Source organism: Cynara cardunculus, assembly GCF_001531365.2.
Source record: "Cynara cardunculus var. scolymus isolate 2C chromosome LG 13, CcrdV1, whole genome shotgun sequence".
Lineage (NCBI taxonomy): Eukaryota > Viridiplantae > Streptophyta > Magnoliopsida > Asterales > Asteraceae > Cynara > Cynara cardunculus.
The window spans coordinates 4391386-4411389 of record NC_037540.1 but is presented as its reverse complement, the minus strand read 5'-3'; the positions used below and the strand labels follow the sequence as shown (position 1 = coordinate 4411389).

General features: G+C 31.6%; 1 protein-coding gene across 3 annotated transcripts; it reads right to left on the bottom strand.

Annotated features, from left to right (window-relative positions):
* Positions 1 to 15139: 15139 nt before the first annotated feature.
* Positions 15140 to 17722, bottom strand: LOC112525510. Of its 3 annotated transcripts, none has more exons than XM_025135667.1 (5): positions 17555 to 17722; positions 17295 to 17457; positions 17000 to 17081; positions 16802 to 16918; positions 15140 to 15472 (listed from the first exon to the last, which is right to left on the bottom strand). In XM_025135667.1, exons 2-5 carry the CDS (start codon positions 17414 to 17416, stop codon positions 15422 to 15424), a joined length of 372 nt encoding a protein of 123 aa, XP_024991435.1. In that variant the 5' UTR covers positions 17417 to 17457; positions 17555 to 17722; the 3' UTR covers positions 15140 to 15421. The 3 variants fall into 3 exon arrangements, with proteins under 3 accessions (XP_024991435.1, XP_024991436.1, XP_024991437.1); XM_025135668.1 differs by having other exon boundaries at positions 17550 to 17713; XM_025135669.1 differs by having other exon boundaries at positions 17625 to 17713.
* Positions 17723 to 20004: the final 2282 nt, after the last annotated feature.

Here is a 20004-nt window from a genome sequence, read left to right as displayed (position 1 = left end):
AAAAATAGAAATATTATCGTTTTCTCAAAATCACATAAAAAATCGTATTATATCGACAAAATACAAAACAATAAAATCGTTGTGTATCTCGTTGCATTGAGGGAATATCTTTCTAGTTTTTTAAAAAAATGGGTAAATTGTATGAAAAAATAACGTACTTTAACTTGATTTATATTTTGGGTAACGTACTTTTAAAACTTCTATTTTGGTAACTAAGATGTAAAGTACTATCACTCGTCACATCAACATGGTAACCGGTTAATGTTTCAACCGGTTACCCGAATACTTCAATGTTAAATTTTTTACGATTTAGATAACAAAATGAAAGTTTTGAAACTACATCATCCAAAATAAGAATCAAATTATACTATGTTAATTTTTCATGCAATTTTTCATTTTTAAAAACAACTTATTCAAAAATTGAATTTTTTTGGCTAAAAAGCAGTTTTTGTGATTTTTTTCTCCATTTTTTAGATAAAAAAGGAAAAGTCCAAACTCCTGAAAATTTACATTAATTGGTCTACAGGAGTTACTTTATCTTGAACTTTAAATGTTATTACATCTGGTTATATGACTAACTAATATATTTAATACGACAGCGACAATTTTAAACATTTAAACAAAACTCTCTAAGCTCGAAGACGGGTTTTAAAAAAGGCACATTTTTTTAAATAAATCATCGAGTGAATCGGAAGAACATAAAAAATTACCGCGGTAACATTTTTGCATTCTTCACTTTCTCCGTCTTGATTTATATTATTTAATTTCTAATAGAGTATCTTTCATTACAAGTAGTGTTAAACCAGACAAAACTAATATAACAAACAACATTATTCAATTTAAATGCATGTAATCATCAGTTAATAAATTTGGTTGACTAAAATCAGTTATATGTTATTAATGAAATTTAATATTATTATATTTATTGGTAAGTGTCTTCATCTAAATCATGCTTATTAATTTTAACTAAATAATCTAATCTATGCTTTTTATTTTCAAATAAATGATTTTTTTTTTTTGAAATAAATATTTTCTATTCTTTTTATTGATTGGAATCTCATGTGTCGTGATATCATATCGGTCGGATATACCCCCACAATAGACCATGGTTTTCATTACATTTATGAGTTTAATTTAAAAAAATTAATTAATTTAATAATTAACTTTAGTTAGTACACGAATATTGTTGTTTAGAAGTTGCTATCCAACAAAATTTTGCCAAAAATATTTAATATTAATTAGTGGATTTAATAACTTGAATTTTTGTTATTTTGCTCTAAAATTTAATTACCAAAAATAATAGTCAAAAGATTCATTCACATGCCAAACCCAGAGTGGAGGCTTTGACTATAAAACCTTCGAAAGTTGGGGGGTCTAAAACTAAATATACGATTTTTGTTTCTAAAGAAATTTTCACTTAGGCCCCTCAAAGATGACATATACACATTTATAAAAGATCCTGAGAAGTGAAGTTAAAGTGAGAAGCATAAGAATTAATATGAACCATTGATCACTTTTAATTTCATACTCATTCATGAATTGCATTTGATACAAGGATTGACCAGGTGCATCTCAGTTATATACCTATATATCTCCATCTATCTGAAACACTCTCAAGAGTCACATGGTCATCATATATACGAGACAGATGGATGGTGTCTAGATTTGAACATAAAACTTGACTTTTAAAGAATTATAATCACGTTTAATATTCAAATCCCTGTATAAGTATTTGTTACATCTGTTAAAATATTTTAAAATTAACTTGTATTTTATATATTTGTTTATAGAAGAAGTTAATAAGTTAGATATAGGAGAACCCCATGAACATCATTTTCATTGTTGACCCACGGGTATCATTTACGTGGGAGTGGTTCATAGTTTATACTTTAAAATCTTGTATTTTTTATAAAATTAAACAAAGCATAATAAATATAAATAATAAAATTAATAAATTGGTTATACAAACCTATGTCACATTCAACCACCTAAAATATCAATGTCTCTTGGGGATGCATGATTGAGTCATGTCATCATATCTTGTATAATAACCTATCACATACAAATAAAGAGATACCTTTCAAGTGTATACTCACATGTCCATACAAAACTACCAAACCTTATATTATAATTATTTTAAAACAAACATCGTCATGATAAATTATTATTCTTTGTGAAATAATCTACATGTATTACAGAATTTATATATATATATATACAAGTTCTTTTTTTCTTGGATATGCCTGAATTGGCCGCACAAGGCACAAGGACATGGACCATGACGAAAATGAACTCGAGTGTTTGTATCTAACGATAAGGTTTTGTTACTACTGAAAGGACTCGACTTCATAATAAGTTCTTTTAAGAAAAAGATAAAAATGTCGAACCAACTCACAGTACCATCTTGTTGAGAAACAAAAAAAAATCAAACATTGAAAATTGATTGATAATGGAGGTTGCCAAATCTAAAGGCAAATGGGAAGTTAAATCTACCTTCATGGCAGCTTGTGCCATAACATGTGATGTGAGGGGCCTTTGTTTGGTTCCATTCGTTATGGTTTTGGGATTTTTCTAGTTGTCCTCCATATTTATCTCCATTATGAAATTATTCAAAATCATATGAGGTTTTTTACATAAAATGAGTCGTATAAATGATAATTGATAAGAATATGATTGAAATTTGATGAGATGAACTTTTTTTGGTAAACGTGGGATCTGATAACATCTGGATTTGAAATTTGATGAGATGCATTGGCTGATCCTTGAGTGAATCTTCATGACCACAAGTGTGATAACTGGGTTTATCGATTATAAAGTTCGGGGGTTGTTTCTGAATAAAGATGGTAAGTTGAGGGGTTTGTTTTATGAATATGCTTAAATACTTTTTAAATCATAACCGTCTCATATAATTCTTTATGATTATTATGGGTTATTTGGGTGTTATCTCATTGAGACGGAGAGGAAAAGGAATTAAGGGAAATAAAAAGAAGTTTATGTGTGTTCTTGAAGCGAGAAAAGAGAAACCGAAAGGAAAAGCTAGTAGAAATCGATTATGTGATTATTACATATTGCTACTGTTGTTTGCATATCTCTCTCTATGATTATAAGGTGAGTTTTATGTTATAAGCTTTTCTTATAAAGTGTTGAAAATAGAAACGTATGTTATATTTAACATAATTTTGTATTTTGATATGTTATTTGATTTCGAATCTATTTTGTTGGCTAAAATCAAATCTTTTATTCATTTATTTTGGAACCCTGCGATTCAATTCGAACCAATGAATGGGAAGGTGGTGGTTCAAAGTGAAGTAAACAATTTGTATGAGAAAAATGAAAATGGAGAGGTGTGGTAAGAGTTTTATGGATTCTTGTTGTTTGTTTGGTTTCCTGGTTCATTTGCAAGTGGGCCCACATACACTCGTGCGATCCTTATTAATTTCAATTCATTTTTCTTTTCACTTTTTTTTATGATTATTCACAATTATCAAATATACGCAAGAGAGAAGATATTTGTAAAACTAATAATTTGCCTTTTGATGTGTTATTTACTCATAAGTGTTTATCGATATGAATCAACACTATGATTTATTTTAATGTTCAAGATTTTAGTACATCAAAACGTATTGAATGCAACAGTTTAATGGGTAAGTGCTTACCTGGGTAAGGGTTGTCATCTTCACCTATCGGGTAAGACTCTTCATCCTTCTTATCGCTCTTATCCTGTGAGATTCTTGACCCTTGTCATATTCATCCGATGAGAAAATTTATCCGATAAGCACTTACCAAATAAACGTTTAGTAAACGACCCAAATGTAGGATCTAAACCGAAGAATGAGGAATGGCATTCATGCTACAAATCTAATTTTCTTTTCGAAAAGTAACATAAAATTTAAATTTTATCATTTGATTTATTTATGATTTTTGGTATCAAATCAAATCTTCACAGGAAACCATTGAATCTTTGAAGAAAACCCCCTCATTCCGATCAAAGCAACGTCATCCAACAAGTACAATGTATTTTTTAAAGTGTAACAAAAAATGGACGATTTCATATAATTTTAAGTTTATATATAATAAAATATCAAGTATTTAATATAATCGTCGAATAATCTCAACTTGTAGTTAATCTGACATTTCAAATAAAAAAAATATCATTTTTAAAAAAATAATAAATAATAATAAAAACAATTTTTGTATGAAAAAAAACATACATCAACTCTTATGATTCATCTAGAAAAGAATAATAATAAGTAAATGTTGGTAGATTAAAAGATTAATTAATTAATTAATGATAGTAGAAGTGTAAATGAAGGCATGAATGAGGGGTTGAAAATGTTTGAGCGAAGTCACGTGCATGCAATTTTGTTGGGTTGTCCGATGATATTTTGATAAGATTAATTAATTCTGAAGAATGGTAATTGGAGGGTCAAAATGGGGAAAGCGATGCAAGTTCGTGGTTCGAAATCCCTCTTGATGGAAGCAAGGTTAGGGGGAGCACGCGAGTCAAAAGAGGTGCACCTTGTCGCCCTTTTCCCCTTCCTTTTCTTCTTTTTTTCTTTTCCGAAATGATTTTTTTCATTTACATTCGTCCCCTTTAAATTTTATTCGATTAGAAGCTGTTTAAATTGTTCGGTTGGTAATATCAATCGGTTTCACATTCGACCCATTTTCATGGACGTCGATATGAAGGGGGATCTTTTTGGTTCATTCGACAGCTGAGGATAGTGGAGGGTTTGGGATCGAACCCATGACATGTCTTGTATTTGGACAAAGTTGTTTCATTATTTTGTGAATTAAATTACAGGCCAGATGCAGAAGCTGTCAAATTATTGGTTTTACGATGGTATATTTGTATAAGTAAGTAAAGGGTATTTGGTTGCATAATGGGAATAGGTAGAATTGAAATTAATTAGAGGAATTAGAACGAAATTAAATGAAGTTTGGTTGGTAGAATTTTGGAATCGAATACTCTAAAAAAAATCTAGTTTGAATGTTTGGTTGAAAGAACGTAGTTTCGATATTGGAGTGAAATGATAATAAATGATTAAATATTTTTATTACATTTTCTTACTTCATGGCTTCAATTATAATTAAATATAGTATATACGATAATATTAATTGGTAATAGTGGCAACGGTGATTGCAGTAGGAATTAGGCGTCTGCGGAGTTGCGGGTACTCTGTTCTAAGACAACCACTTAACAAGGCGACTGGTACCTGATTTCCCTTTCTCATAATGCTTTAGCGTAAGGCGATGTGGGTCGCCTTGGGACTGCTGCTTACAGATCCTTCTATATAAATGGTGAACTTCTCACTACGTGGAGTCACCAAGTTAAGTTACGTTGTGTGGAATTCAAATTTGTAACTTCTATGTAATCATGAGAATTTCTCAATATCCACATTTATTGTACTTAGATTTTTATTGTTATATCTGTTTCATCATATTTGTGTAATTGTGTGATCAAATTAAATAACGTCAATAAACAATGTAGAAAAGGATGATGATAGAAAAAGAAAAGTTTAAAGTGAAAGTTGGGAACGGGCATTTCCTTTAAACATGTTGTATTTGCGTCTTAATTGTTAAGATGTTAAAATAGAACGATTCTAAGATATTTAACTTTCAAAAACATAACATAAAATCCATGATATTATGATTCAATCAAATTATTGAAAAATTCCCAAATTATGATTTTATTTGAGTATTTAATTAAATGTCCATGTCATTATTATTACAAATATATAATATTCCTTTACATAACTTTAAGTGGCACACATCAATGGTGGTACACCATGGGTTGGCCTAGTAACATGACCAACATGCAACTACTAGCTTTTATGAATTAATATGATTGTCCATTTTAAAATATTGCACTTGTTTGTAACTTTTAGATGTTATATAAGTTTTTCCATCTACCATTTGAATTCTATGTTTACAAACATAAAAGCATAGAATTAATGATCGACATAAATATACAGTTTAAATTATTACATTGAAAGATCAGTGTTTATAGATACTTTCTGCTCTACTTTTTACAAAGTCTATGGTAACAAGTGGCGGACCTACATGGACCATACGGTGGCACGGGCCAATGGCTCATGGTTCCTTCGTAAGGAAAATTTTACGTTTCTGAATAGTGTCATCACGTAGTTTCGAAGCTAAAGTTTTGACATAAGTCTTTAATGACATAGGTAGTAAAAGTTGCCAATTTTAACCACAAATATAGTGTTTGATTGGTTTGAAATATCAGGAGGTCTCAGGTTCAAATCCAAAGATAAATAAAAATCCCCTTGTGGCCACGGAGGTTCAAATGCGGTGACTCCGGACTATCTGCAAAGCAGGAGATCGCCCTGAGATTAGTCGGCTCGTATAGCGGGTTGGATATTCAGGTTAATAAAAAAAAAGTTGCCCATTTTGTATGAAAACCTGGGTTCGAGTTCCTTTTTGTCAATTTTGATGTTTTTTACATGTAGAAAAAAAAAATTACAACCTAGAATCAAACATGGGTCCTTTATCTGCAATGATAAAAAACCAACCAACCGATTTATACTAATATTGTAAAATATTTCAGCAAATTTGTTTTTATAGTCAAATTGTGTTACTTTTCAGAAAAACTTATGCTTCCGCTTCTCATCGCAACCTCATCCTCGATGGAAATTATATGAGATACCTCATACCATAAAACCTCATATTCGTCATGTGTGCGTATTTTGATACCAAGATGCACAACATACACTAGTAAATAGATAGCATAAATTTCACAAAAAATTATGATTGTATTTTTAGTTTGCTTTTCTATACCAAAGGCATAGTATATCATTTTCAATTGTCATACTTGCATTTTTTTTTTACAATGATTGATAAAAATCTGATATTAGAAAGATGAATTAGGACCAAAACTGATATAAAATAATTAACCAAAGGCATGATGAATATGGAATAGTGTAACTACAGTTGTAGGATATATGGGTAATAGAAAATGACATCCAATTCCATCACCGTCTGATCATTATATCTGATACTAACTAAATTAATACAAGAATTACATATAGTTTACTTTTTTCTTGGGTATCAGTAAGTAACAAAACGATCCATATATAAACTTTGATATTTTCGAATTGATCATCTGAATTTCTTTTAAATTATATATTTTTTATTATATTAAAAAACAACTTATTTAAAATGAAAAAAAAAACAATTAAAAATATGAATCATATCTTTATACATACATGAATTCCTCTTGTTGTTGATATATGTTCATGTGGCATAATCATCAACCCCATGCACTTGCACATGCATACACACACCCCTAACACTTTATCACTACCTAACCTCAAACTTTTGTTCATGGATTTCAATCAAGATCCATCCCTCCATACTTTTATATAAATCAATATCTCTTTGCCATTCTATTTCTAGATTACATAACTCCTGTGGTCCAACACACATACTTTGTGTAATTAGGACCACAAATTATGCACAATAAATGGATCCGTAGATGCTTTCTTGTTTTTTAAGAGATCTGATTTGTGTGAAACATGTATTTGTGTTCTTTTCTGATCTTTAATGAACATTGAAGAAACAAAAGTACAAATATAATCACTAATAAAATGTCTAAACCAAAAGAGTCGATACTTTTTATTTTAATACAGTCAGTCATTGATGCATTACTCAATTCTTTAATGTTTAAAATATCGGTTTATTAAAATATTAATTGTTAATTTATTTTTTATGTTTTAAAACTGGTTATACAAATAAATGTTTTGTGTTTAATTAAATATTAAAAGTTTATGACAAAAAAAAAGAGGTATAGAAGATGCAAAGTCCATGTGAAATGGAAAAACATTCCTCTGAGATTCAGTAACCAAATATGTTATCTCTTTCTTTTTTTTTTCCCTTGTTTTTATTTTATTACCTTAAACAAATATTTCTAATTAAAAAAATATCTATTAATCGTTTTTTTTATATCAAAATAATTAAATCATAGAAACGTATTAATCTATTTCAGGAGTTTGTTGAATAATAGTTTAGGATAAGTCACTTCTTTCACCTATTGGATTTGATGGTTCCCAATGGATCCAACTTGTCCATGTGTATGTGTGTCATTTTCATATATATATATATATATATATATATATATATATATATATACACACACGAGAACGATCAAATGCAAACCATTCATATTTGTATAGACTATGCAAATCACGTTATTTATATAAATCGTACAAACCTCATTCAATCAATCATAATTTTTTATTTTATTCATTTTTTGTAATTATAAGAGGTTGATTAATCATTTTTATTGGGGAGAATGTTAATCATGAATATTATCATTTTTATTATATAGAAGGGTACTTCCGAGACACATTTTCATTTCAATGTTTCGTTTTATTTATTATCCATGTCGATATAATACGATTTTATGTAGTTTTGAAAAAGCAATAATGTTTTTATTTTTGAATAAAATATAAACTCGAAAATATCCTATAAAATTTACAAAAAAATATATCAATATTAGTAACAAATTAACTATTTAAAAGTTCTTGTTTGTGTATTTTTTTAATTCAAATTTTTTTTATAATTTAATTTAACGTAACGAAGTAAATTAATTTAGGTTTGATAATATATATTTTTTATAATGATAATAATTAAGTATTCTATTAGAACTCAATAATTATTCTAATTATCTTCTCATTTCGAAAGAAGAAGAAGTAGCCCCGCCGACGACAACAGATTCAATAGCTGGGGATCTTGCTAAGAATGAAACTACTAACCTTAAATCAGTCTTGGTTCACGCAAGAGTGCACGTAAAATAGACCAATAGTTGAAACCCAATCGGGAGATGTTTCGGCTTTTTCGAAAGCCCAGACCCATTCTTCTGGATCTGCATTCATCAACAATAAGGTGGACTTCAATTGACGCGATAAGGTGTTAGAAGCAACCTGGCTCAAACATAGAGTTTTAATAAGTTGTATTTATGCATAATTTACTTGTAATATTGAATTTTAAGTAATATGCATCAATAAACAGTATTTTATGCATAAAAAATAATTTTTAAGAGTTTTTGTCAAATGTTTTATAATATAGTATAGATTAATTTTAGATAAATACATGCAATAATTTCATTAAAATTTCATAAATAACTTCATCAAAAAAATATTATATAAAAAAATTTCATAAGATTAAACAACGAAATCGAAGGATAAGAGTGGTTTGCACGGTTTATACAAATATGGATAATTTGCATTTTGATCGTTTCTCTCTCTCTCTCTCTCTCTCTATATATATATATATGTGTGTGTGTGTGTGTGTGTGTGTGAAATTCAGAAAAATATATAATAGCATAAACTTTATATCATTGAATATGTACATGCCAGAATTATTCATTTTGTCACTTGAATAAGCAAAATTTTACTTTGTTTTCTGCTATAAATTTGGCAAATATCAGTTTTAATTTCAAGTTGGGGTGTTTATGGTATGATTTGGGCGGTTTAACCCTCAAACCACACACCAAACCACAATAGCGGTTTAATTTTTTTTCCACACCGAGCTGTTTGGTAGCAAGTGACCAAATTGATCAAAGCGGATCACAAAAAAGGGTCTTGTATAACTGATTTAAGCGGTTTGGGTTTCTTATGTGATTTAAACTAAAAAAAATAACAAAAAAATGGTCTGATTTGACTTAGTCCGTGCGGTTTGAATGGTTCAATAGTTTTTTTAACACTCCTAATTTTAAATTTATAAAACAAAAATTAAATAAATAAAAATGAAAGGTGGTGGCTATCATTTTTTCCTTTTCTTTTTTTCGTTTTACAAATTAAAATTAAAATATAATATGTTTTTTAATTTTAATATAAAACTAAGAAAACAGTGAAAGTGACTAAAATATCCCTTATTTAAATGAGCTTAACGAAAAAAAACTTAATGTAGATAGAGGGACCAAAGTCGTTAAGAATTAAGAAACACGAAGGACCATATCCCAAATTTTAAAGTTTAGGGACAATATCTATTAAAAATTGCAAACGTTAGACCCCAAAATTGAACTTTACTCTAGATATGGTCATACAAGTAAATAGTCTTCTTAGAGGGTCGTTTACCAAGTACTTACCCGCAAAGGTTACTGCTATCACTTACTCATTAAAATAAATTATTGGTACATGTTCTTTACTTGATAAGTGCTATTAAGCAAGACTCTTTTATCTCATTTACCGGGTATGATTTTTGATTCTCACTATGCTATTAAGATTCTCAGTATTTACCATACACACTCGACATGATAAGTAACATCGAATAACTATTTACATAATAAGTATCTGGTAAACGATCCTAAGAGAATTTATCACCAAATTTTTTACCACTAAATGTTGTGTTGATCATAATTTCATTAGGGTAAGATAATCATAACATAATAAGCCTTGCTTTACTTCTCATTTAATTTTGTGAATAGTTTTTCCTCGATTAATGTAATAAAGTTTTAAAAATTTATTTAATACTTTTTTAAGCGTTAACCTATTCATTTTGTATCATTTGATGACGTAAATGCCAAGTTTATCATCCACTTTTTTCGTAATCCTTTCATAAACATTAGCCTTTGGTGAGATTTAAAACCTTTAACCTCTTGAAAGAATGTACTCGACCGATAACCAGAGTAATGCTAAACTACACCAATTACTCTTTCGTAAATAGAATCTAACGTTGTAAAAAAAAAAAACCTTGTTTTTTTTTTTTATTTATTAACTTGGATATCCAATCCGCTATGTGAGCCGACTAATCCCAGGACAACCACCTGTTTTGCAGATAGCCCGGAGTCACCGCATTTGAACCTCCGTGGCCACAAAAAGATTTTTATTTCTCTGTGGATTTGAACCTGGGACCTTTAGGTACGTTTGACATTTGAAGTCAAGCTCAAACCGATCAAACACCACCATTGTTTGCTTTAGATTGTGGGTACATTAATTAGTATGTTCAAACATCTTGTTGTTCCTCATTTATTGTTTACTTGATGTTGTATGTTTTGTATTTTATTGGTGAAGTGATTTTGATATTCAAGTTAAATTTTGAAGTTTAAAAGTAATGTTACAAAATAAAATGATTCTTTTTCATGTAAATTCCAATTTTTAAACATTAAAATGAAATGAATACTGAAAATGGGCCACAATGATGGGCCTGATTATAAATGATTAAATGGACTTTAGGCCTATTTAGGCATTAGGATGGGCCTAACTGGATCATGCAGATTACGTTATTTAACCTTTTCATTCATTGAATCATTTCTCTCTTCAATACCAAACTCATTGTTTTAAGTTCAAGAGTTTGGTTTCTTTTTGGTACTTTTTAAGTGCTACTTGTAATGTCCATGATCTTGTAAGGCTTTTTTTTTTGGGAAGTTTTTAAAGTGTTATTTTATTAATATTAGATTTATAAATTACAACAATTTGTTTCACGTTAATAAAAAATGAGATTTTTAAAATTCTTATAAGCCTTAAGTTGTTGACTATCAATAACTTTCATCATTATTTAAGTTTATGAAATTATCGGCTAGCTTATTGCTTTGGGCTTTGGGGTATTGTAAATGGTATCAGGGTTGATTCTTGTACCATCGGGATGGTGAGGCAAATCTTATCGGGTATGATGAGTCCTCTAGTGGGGAGTATCTGTAACGTCTTAGGCGAATCTCACATTGACAATTACAAAGAAAAAGATTTTGGGCAAATCTAATGAGGATGTTAGGAGTTTAAGTGGGGGAGTTTGTAACAACTCGTCCCTCGTAGAAAGAAAATAAGATCTGTGAACTCTTTATAAGACTTAAGTTGTGGGCTTCAAATATTTTTCACCAAGGTTTTTAAGTTGAATAAGAAGTTATTAGATCAGTTTTAGCATCAGGGTGTTACGTACGTAATAGATTACACAAGTTATTAAATTGCTATTTGTGAAATCCGGACCATTTCAATTAATTGAGTAAAAAACAATTACAAAATGATATATTTTTTTTCCTGAGTGGGAAAGGTCTAAAATAACCATCTTGGACAATTTTGGTAGATATACATACATAGGAGAAAGAATGGAAGAATAAGGTGCTAGTTGACAGTTATTGAATGGTTTGGTATAAAATGATTAATAGGTCTCATGATATGGTGCAAAATGAAATATAATTGTTTAGTAATTATTGAGAATAAAATTAGGGTATTAGATGGTTAAGAGAGGCTCAAGATACAAAATCATTTAGATGATTTTAAAACCATCAAGAGACGCACTGTGTTTTTGTCAAACACAATTCTACTATTAGTGATTTAGAGGCGTCTCTTAATGAAATTATTAAGAAGTAAACAAATGCACTCTTAATACAAACTAGTTGCGTACCCGTGCAATGCGGCGGGAGCCGTGAATTTTAACGATTTTGAAGTTTCACTGGTTTTATTAGAGAATATTTAATGATGATATAAGTTACACTTGGTCTTTACATATTAATATAGTTTGAATAAATAAGAGTTATAGTTCTAATTATAGTCTATCGATAAAAAAAATTGAATGACAGTTTAAAATCCGATATATATAAAATCCAACATATTTAAACGACTCCACAAATGTATTTGATTTACACCAAGAGCAAAGAATAAAGAGATCAAAAGCAAGACCGATAGTTCAAGAGCAATTGAATGAGAGATGAATGAGAAAACTTTTAATAATTCATGGTGAATATTAATTTGAATATCACATTGAGGAATGAGGAGAAGACATAAAGGTATGAGAGAGTGAATGCATGATTAAAAGGTGTCAAAAGTATCTTGGGAACATGAAAAGAAAATGTAATAACGTGCATTGGTAACTTGCACTATATGTTATTTTAATTGTAGATTAAGAGATTTTAAAACTGAATAAAAAACGTAGTAGTACTTAATGCATTACGAGTTGTTTTTAAGACTTTGTGCATAAATGTATAGTATTTTGTGCATTAAAAATTATTTGTAAGACTTTTGATAAATCTGATTTATAAGGTAGTATAGATGTGCAGTAATTAATTCAATATCCAAACAAAAATATAACACGATTGCCATTTTGCCCCCTATGGTTGGAGCCAATAAAAAAGCCCAAAATTTAACCTAAACTCAACGCCGAGTCGCCCTATATAAAACAAACACAAGCAATCCAAAAATAAAGTCCCCTTCAATTCAATCTAGGGTTTCGTTTGGGTTTGATTGTAAAGCAACCATAAACCCTAGATTTCTTTTTGTCTGATTCACCCGTAAACATCATAACATAGGATAAGTCTTCAAGATCCGACGGTATACGAGTTTTTCTGTTTGAGATCTAAAAATCAATCTTGATTGTATGAAATGGGCACGAATGTCAAAAACAGGGGAGAGTTCTACATCAATGGCTCTGAAATACCTGCAGGTTTTCTGCAGGGTGCCCTCTCATTCGACCGCCCTTCACATCGATTTTATCGTTTATTTCACATGATTATTGTTAATTTGTGTGAGATGAACGTAAATGATGGCATCATAGTACGGGTTTTGTGCTTTTTTGAATCTGGATTCGTTGAAAAGTTGCAACTCTTTGGTTGTGCTTTTCTTATTCGATTTCTGGTTCAAATCTTTCTTCTCATTCCCGCCTCCATTAGCCATTACATTTAAGAGGTTTGTTCTTTGGATTTATGAATTTTGAAAGGGATTTGAATTAAGAAATTTAAAACAATTATTTTGAATTCAGAGATGCAACTTCTGGTATTTTAAAATAATGCAATCATGTTTTATCCCTTTTGCTAATTGTTTTTGAAGTCGGAAGATGGATTTTTCATAGTGTTCAATATTTATGGACTTATTCAGTAAGCAAGCCTTTAAGGAAGATTTGTGGTGAAAGTCAAGGTTTTTTCCATTTGCATAATCGAAGTAGAGTCGTAGAGTCGTAACATCATGAACCATACAACGATCTTGAATTTCATCAAAACGCAGAATTGCAGGTCTAATCTAACATGCCTTAGGGGTTGGGGTTGTTTGAGATTGCTTATAAAAACCACTTACTGATTTATTCTGGTGTTACATCGATAATAAACACTTTTGAGGGTTTGGATAAATAGCTTATATCGGTGCCAAACCGATAACAAAGAGTTTTTTAAGTTAAACTATTCTAACTTATAATAAGTTGATAAAGACTTTTGTAGAGAATGATAAAATAAACTATCTCTAACACCCCCTATAGTTGATGTTGAACACAATCTTGAAGAAACCAAAATACGTAGCTCATTATGCTTACAAGTGTCTAAGAATACAAGTAAAATATACATGTTTTTCAACAAATTTACTTGTGCCCATGGAAAAACACCAAAAAACTTGTTGGAAACTTTTATTGAACAATTAGTAAATATGTTATTGAGACATTTTATCAAACAATAAGGACCGAAAAAGCAAACACATCTAAACCATTCGACTGAAACAAATTTTATTGAAACCCTAGTTCTCAAGGAACACATGAATTATCTTCCCATCTGGAAGCATCTAAACCGAGATATTGATTGATACTTGCAATAGCGATTGATAGCTCCATTGATGCCGGTTCATCTCTAACAATACCTCATTGGTGTCAATTGATACATGCAACTCTAACGAGGAGTAGAGATGACTTGAAGCTAGAGATAAGTTGCATGAGATAAAGTTAAGAGACGGATAGAGGACACCAGAGATGTAGATCGAGAGAAACTAAAGGGCAATGAAGGAAAAACAAAGCTTCGAAATGATTTGGATGGTTGTTAAAATATTTCAATATATAATAAAATCTGTTGAAGTAAAAAAATTTGGATATTTCTCCAAAAATGGTTACTTATGAGAGAAAAATTATCTTTTATAAGTTGTATTGAATATTTTAATAATATAATTAATCATGTAATCTCCAAAATAGAGAATCTGTCGAAGATGATGGTAATTTTTTGGTTTTTTACTTCTGCATTTTGAAGAATCTATTGAAAATGCTCTAGTATCCTCGATCACCCTTCAAAGTTTACGGATGCACCTTTCATACAAAAAAAAATTTACTTGCAAGAATTAAAACCAGTTAATAAGTTAGATGACAATGTTAAATAACTTGGAATATAAAAAATAACTCTCTTTGTATGTTACAAAAGCAACCGTGTCTCCTTTTCCACTGATCATTGAATGTTTCCATATATTTCAAGAATGTTTCTTAGTGCTACATTAATCCGAAGATGACATCCTTTCCAAGTCTTTCAATGCGATATTATTGAAATAAAAAAGTGACCCATGAAAACAACAAATTCATTCAAGTAGATCATCACATAATACCACTGATGGATTTGAACTCATCAAACGCTCATAAGCTTCTGACTTCTTCAGAACTGTTATCCATTTGCAAATGTTTATTAATACATCTTTCCGTCTCGGACTCATTCTGGATTCATATCCTTCCATTATCCACTTCCATCAAGATGTCCATTAGAGGCAAGGTGTGCCTGGTATTGCTGCAAAAACACAAATATGTTATTTCTGCTCCTGTTACTTGATCCCAAAGTTGGCCAAATAGTTCTAAAAGCAAGTCATTTGCAAACTTATATGCAATCTGAAGTCGATTCATTGTTGGATATGGATTATAAACATGACTACAACTTCTCCGATCCAATTTTTGTAGAAGAATGGTTACGATAATCATGATAAAGATCTCCTGTCTTACCCATTTACTATTAAGTTTTCATCTTAATAATAGGAGATGGGCACCCCCTCCTCATATGAATGTTTACTACGGAAAATTCACAAGGTACAAAAAGAATTTTAGCAACAATCGAGTAAGTAGACATTGCTAAACTATGTAAAAAAATCGTTTCCTGCAACTATTATCATGTATGTGTTGATCATACTCATTTGAGGATTTGGATCTAGTGCAAAGGGATGTTACAGCAAGCAGTTATTCATTAAGAAGTCAAATGGGTTTAGGTGATTTCTGTACACATGTCCAACTAAACCTCTGTATACTGATCTTAATGGTTCATTTGCATTTCCATATACTATGGGACACATAAAGGGTGTGAGGCAGATAATCAGGAATGACCCCATCCCATTGTAATCCCTACAACAATTTGCAAGGAAGAATATCAATCATGATAATCAACGAACATTTGTAGAATTTACACAATTTCTGATGTTTACTGAGAAGACTGAAGAGCCTTGATGTGAAGTCCATTTTTTCCAATCCAAATGGATTTTGACTATTTGAGAGTGATTCTTGATGCTAGACAGGCATTCAATAATTACAAGTATGAAGTCGCCAGCAATTTTTGACAGCATCCTTGTTTAATTCAATCAGCTTCTGGATGTTTAGAGTTTTGCCATTTTACAGCATCCATGTTTACCGTTATCTTTATTGCATGTGCATGCCTAATGTCATGAATGAACATGACGTTAACATCTACTGATTTGTTTAATCCCTTTTAACCCCTTAATGTAGCTTCACAAAGTCTATGGCTCGTCCCAAATCAGCTAAACTTTTAACAGTTTACAAACACCTGCAACCAACACATTTACATTTTAAACCGATCCCTTCCTCCATTAAAATGTCTATCATCTCTAAGTTTGTTATCGTTTACATGTAAAACTTGGCTGCCACTACACTATAATCCTAACACGCTACGTTTCAATCCCCACCTCAGGCCATTTTGATCATGTTTTTACATGTATGAGGGGGGAAACAATCCTGACAATCAGAGACATGAAAGAGAATCCCAATAGATGCTTTGGTTTTTTCCGTGAAAAAAAATTAGAGAAAGAAGGGTAAGTGTGCAGTCCAGGTAACTTACCGCATGATATGCGTATGGTGATTTCCCTTGACGCTCAAAATGCTTAGACATTACAGACCATTCGATCGGCCCCCATTCTTCCTCTTCGAAGCAATTCCCAAGAGCAGATTTATACAACTAATCACAAACCGAGAGCTCAGTCCTCTCCTGAACTCCAACAACAAACAATTCATTGCAAAATAATGAAATACCACTGACCTTAGTAGTATCAGTCAAAAGCTCACTCCCAGCAGGATATGATGCATAAAACTGATCACCTCTGGAGTACCCAGCTCTTGTACTGCAATAATTAAATGAAGAGGGAAAGAGAAATTTAAAAAACCCAAAATTTTCATAACAACTTTAGACGATTGGTTTGTAAGCATTGGGGAAGTATGATTTCTTTTTCAAACGAACTGGTTGTTTGTCATGATCTTATAGCTTATCAATATAATAATAAATTCATCAGACACCAACTCGGGGTTGTGTATGCAATCAATAACAGTATACGTACGTATTGGAGTTGTATGCGTAGCTAATGAGCGCCGAGAAAGAAAAGAATATCGTGTATCCCACCGTTCTCCGGAACTTCTGAATCTTTAAAATTTCATTCCACCCATCGTAGAGTCTGCTCATCTCGGATGATTGATCAAAAAACGGGAATGTTTCAAAATTTCCTGTAATTACTTACCAATATTAGTGAGGCATTTCATCGAACACCTGATGTGCAACATGTCTACAATTTGTCATGCAATTACAGGCCAGATACCTTACAGTTAAAGAAGTCTTCCGTATAGATTCTGCAATTGGCAAGACGAAGAACAATGATAGGAAATCAACTCACTCTTTCATGGACAGTAGCAGCATAGAGATCCGGCTTTTCAAGGTGAAGAGGAAAAGCTGCAGTTCTCGAATCCCTTCCAACTGTTTTCAATAGGCATCACTAATTCACTATTGACCCTGGTTAAAGAATCCAATTAGTTGCAGGTCAGTACTCGAGGTTTTAGGGTTTGGTCATATTGGTACCTCTGACTTCTTTTTCTAACAAATGGTGAACGATGGGCATCAAGTTGATGATAAAATTCATGGACGTTCGAGCAGGTGTTATTCACGTCTTACACAACAACCCCATAAAGGAAGAGCCAAAAAAGGGGGACAACGGGTAGGAGAATGCAGGTTTGCGATTTAGAGGGTTTGGCGTTGCTCCTATTTTACAAGAGATCCTACTTATTCTTGCAAAATTTACAACCGAAAATTATCTGACCAATTAAAAAATCGAGTTTATTTTCTCAAAACAACGAAGAAGGCTATGGAATTAATTGAACAAGTAGGTACAAAAGGAATTCAAGTGCAAATTGTAGAACATATTGACGGAAAAGAAATTTGCATGTGTTGAATGGATCAGAGAGGGTATGATTCCACTACAACCCATTCAGGCTAAAACGGATTATTGTTCCTATACAGTTCGAATGATTTATGGATATTAGGCATCAAAATTTGGATATTTATAGACGGAAAATAATAAACATTTATTTGCCTTTCCATTCTATCCAGTGACGAAAAGCATGAGAGCATAAAAAGAAAAAAGATGGATAGGGTTTCTCTCGCTTTTGGCATGGTGCACCCCCATCGCACAGCGGGCTATTAGCCCAGTGGGTAAACCACGCCCCTGAGAATTGTGTCATTGTGTATGGGTTGTAAGAGCTCGATGCCACGTTGAAAGTTCAATGTGCTCATCAGCGTCTAACCCTGATATATGGATCATTTAGGTAGTATTTGGTATACAGACTAAATGGGACAGGACGAGACGTGACAGGACAGGACGGGACATGACTAATTGTATATCCTATGTTTGGTACGACTAGGACAAGACATGACAGGACATACCTATTAAAATGACCATATTACCCTTAAATGTTGTTCAATGTTATTTTATATCATATAATGATTGTAAAATGACAACAAATCAATCAAAATATTGTCATTTTAACTTTAGTCCCATGTTGTTTCACATTTTTTGATGGAACCAAAAATATCAAGATTTGTCCCACTAAAATTAAAAATAGTCCAACCTTGCCCATGTTTTTTTTCCATGACATGCCAAACATGAGACTGTTTTTTTTGTCCCGTCTTATCCCATGTAGTCTGCATACCAAACGCACCCTTAAGGCATATTAGCATAGTGTACCCTTAGTATTATCCACCAAATCAAATCTTATAGATCTAAAAAATTATGGTAATGTTGTTAATTGCGGTCCAATAGCAGTTACCGGTCATAAGCAACATAGAGGTGGGAATTGCGGTTTCAATAATTATAGTAATGGTCCCTATGGTTTGCTATTTTTATGGAAATCGTCCCTAGGGTTCATTTATCATGGTTTTGGTGCCTATGGTATGCATTTTCTGTTAGATTTGGTCCTTCGACCTAACGACCGTCTACCAGGTCCGTTAATAATAAGGGCATAAAGGTCTTTTTCCATTTTCCATTTTTTTACAGCAATTTTTTAATTAACTTTTTTTAAACCAGGGGCAAAATGAATATATTACAACTTGGAGGCCCCAACACAAATAAAAATCATTTTGTTTCTTGTCGTCGTCGGTTTTTCTCCCGACGAAACTTCGATGAACCTGCAACTCTGGTGACCTTCCGACGAATCTGCAAAACTCACGTCTCCCCACCTCCAGCCATGTCACCTTTTTTTCCTTCCCCGTCCGTTTTCACCTGTAACTTTGATCCCTACGATGACCTTTCTCAACCCTCCTCCACCATTGTTCTGATCAACGATCCTCATCCCCCACTGCTCCCATCGATAACCCATGTCTCCTACTCCTCGATTGAACATCCCCCTTGTAACACCCCCATTCCGAAGGAAGGGAGGTTACTTCAAAACGTAACGGAACGCTATATAAAACCTCCAAAATATAGTCTCCAATACAAAATAAAATCTTCCATAACGAAATTGAATATAACCTCAAATAAGATATAAAGGTCTCCAAACAAACTATTTCCAAGAAAAGCTAAAAACAACCAAAGAAATCTAATCTAATAGCCAAAAAGAAAAAGATTCTAATAAGCGAAATAACATAGTTCTAAACCTCTCGAAACCTTGAAACCAAGATCCTGGTCTACTCTCTGTCACAAGACTTAGCCGCCCCCTTGATTACCTGCTGTGAGGAATAGAAGAAAACACGGCTGAGCCAAATGCCCAGTGAACGGATAAACA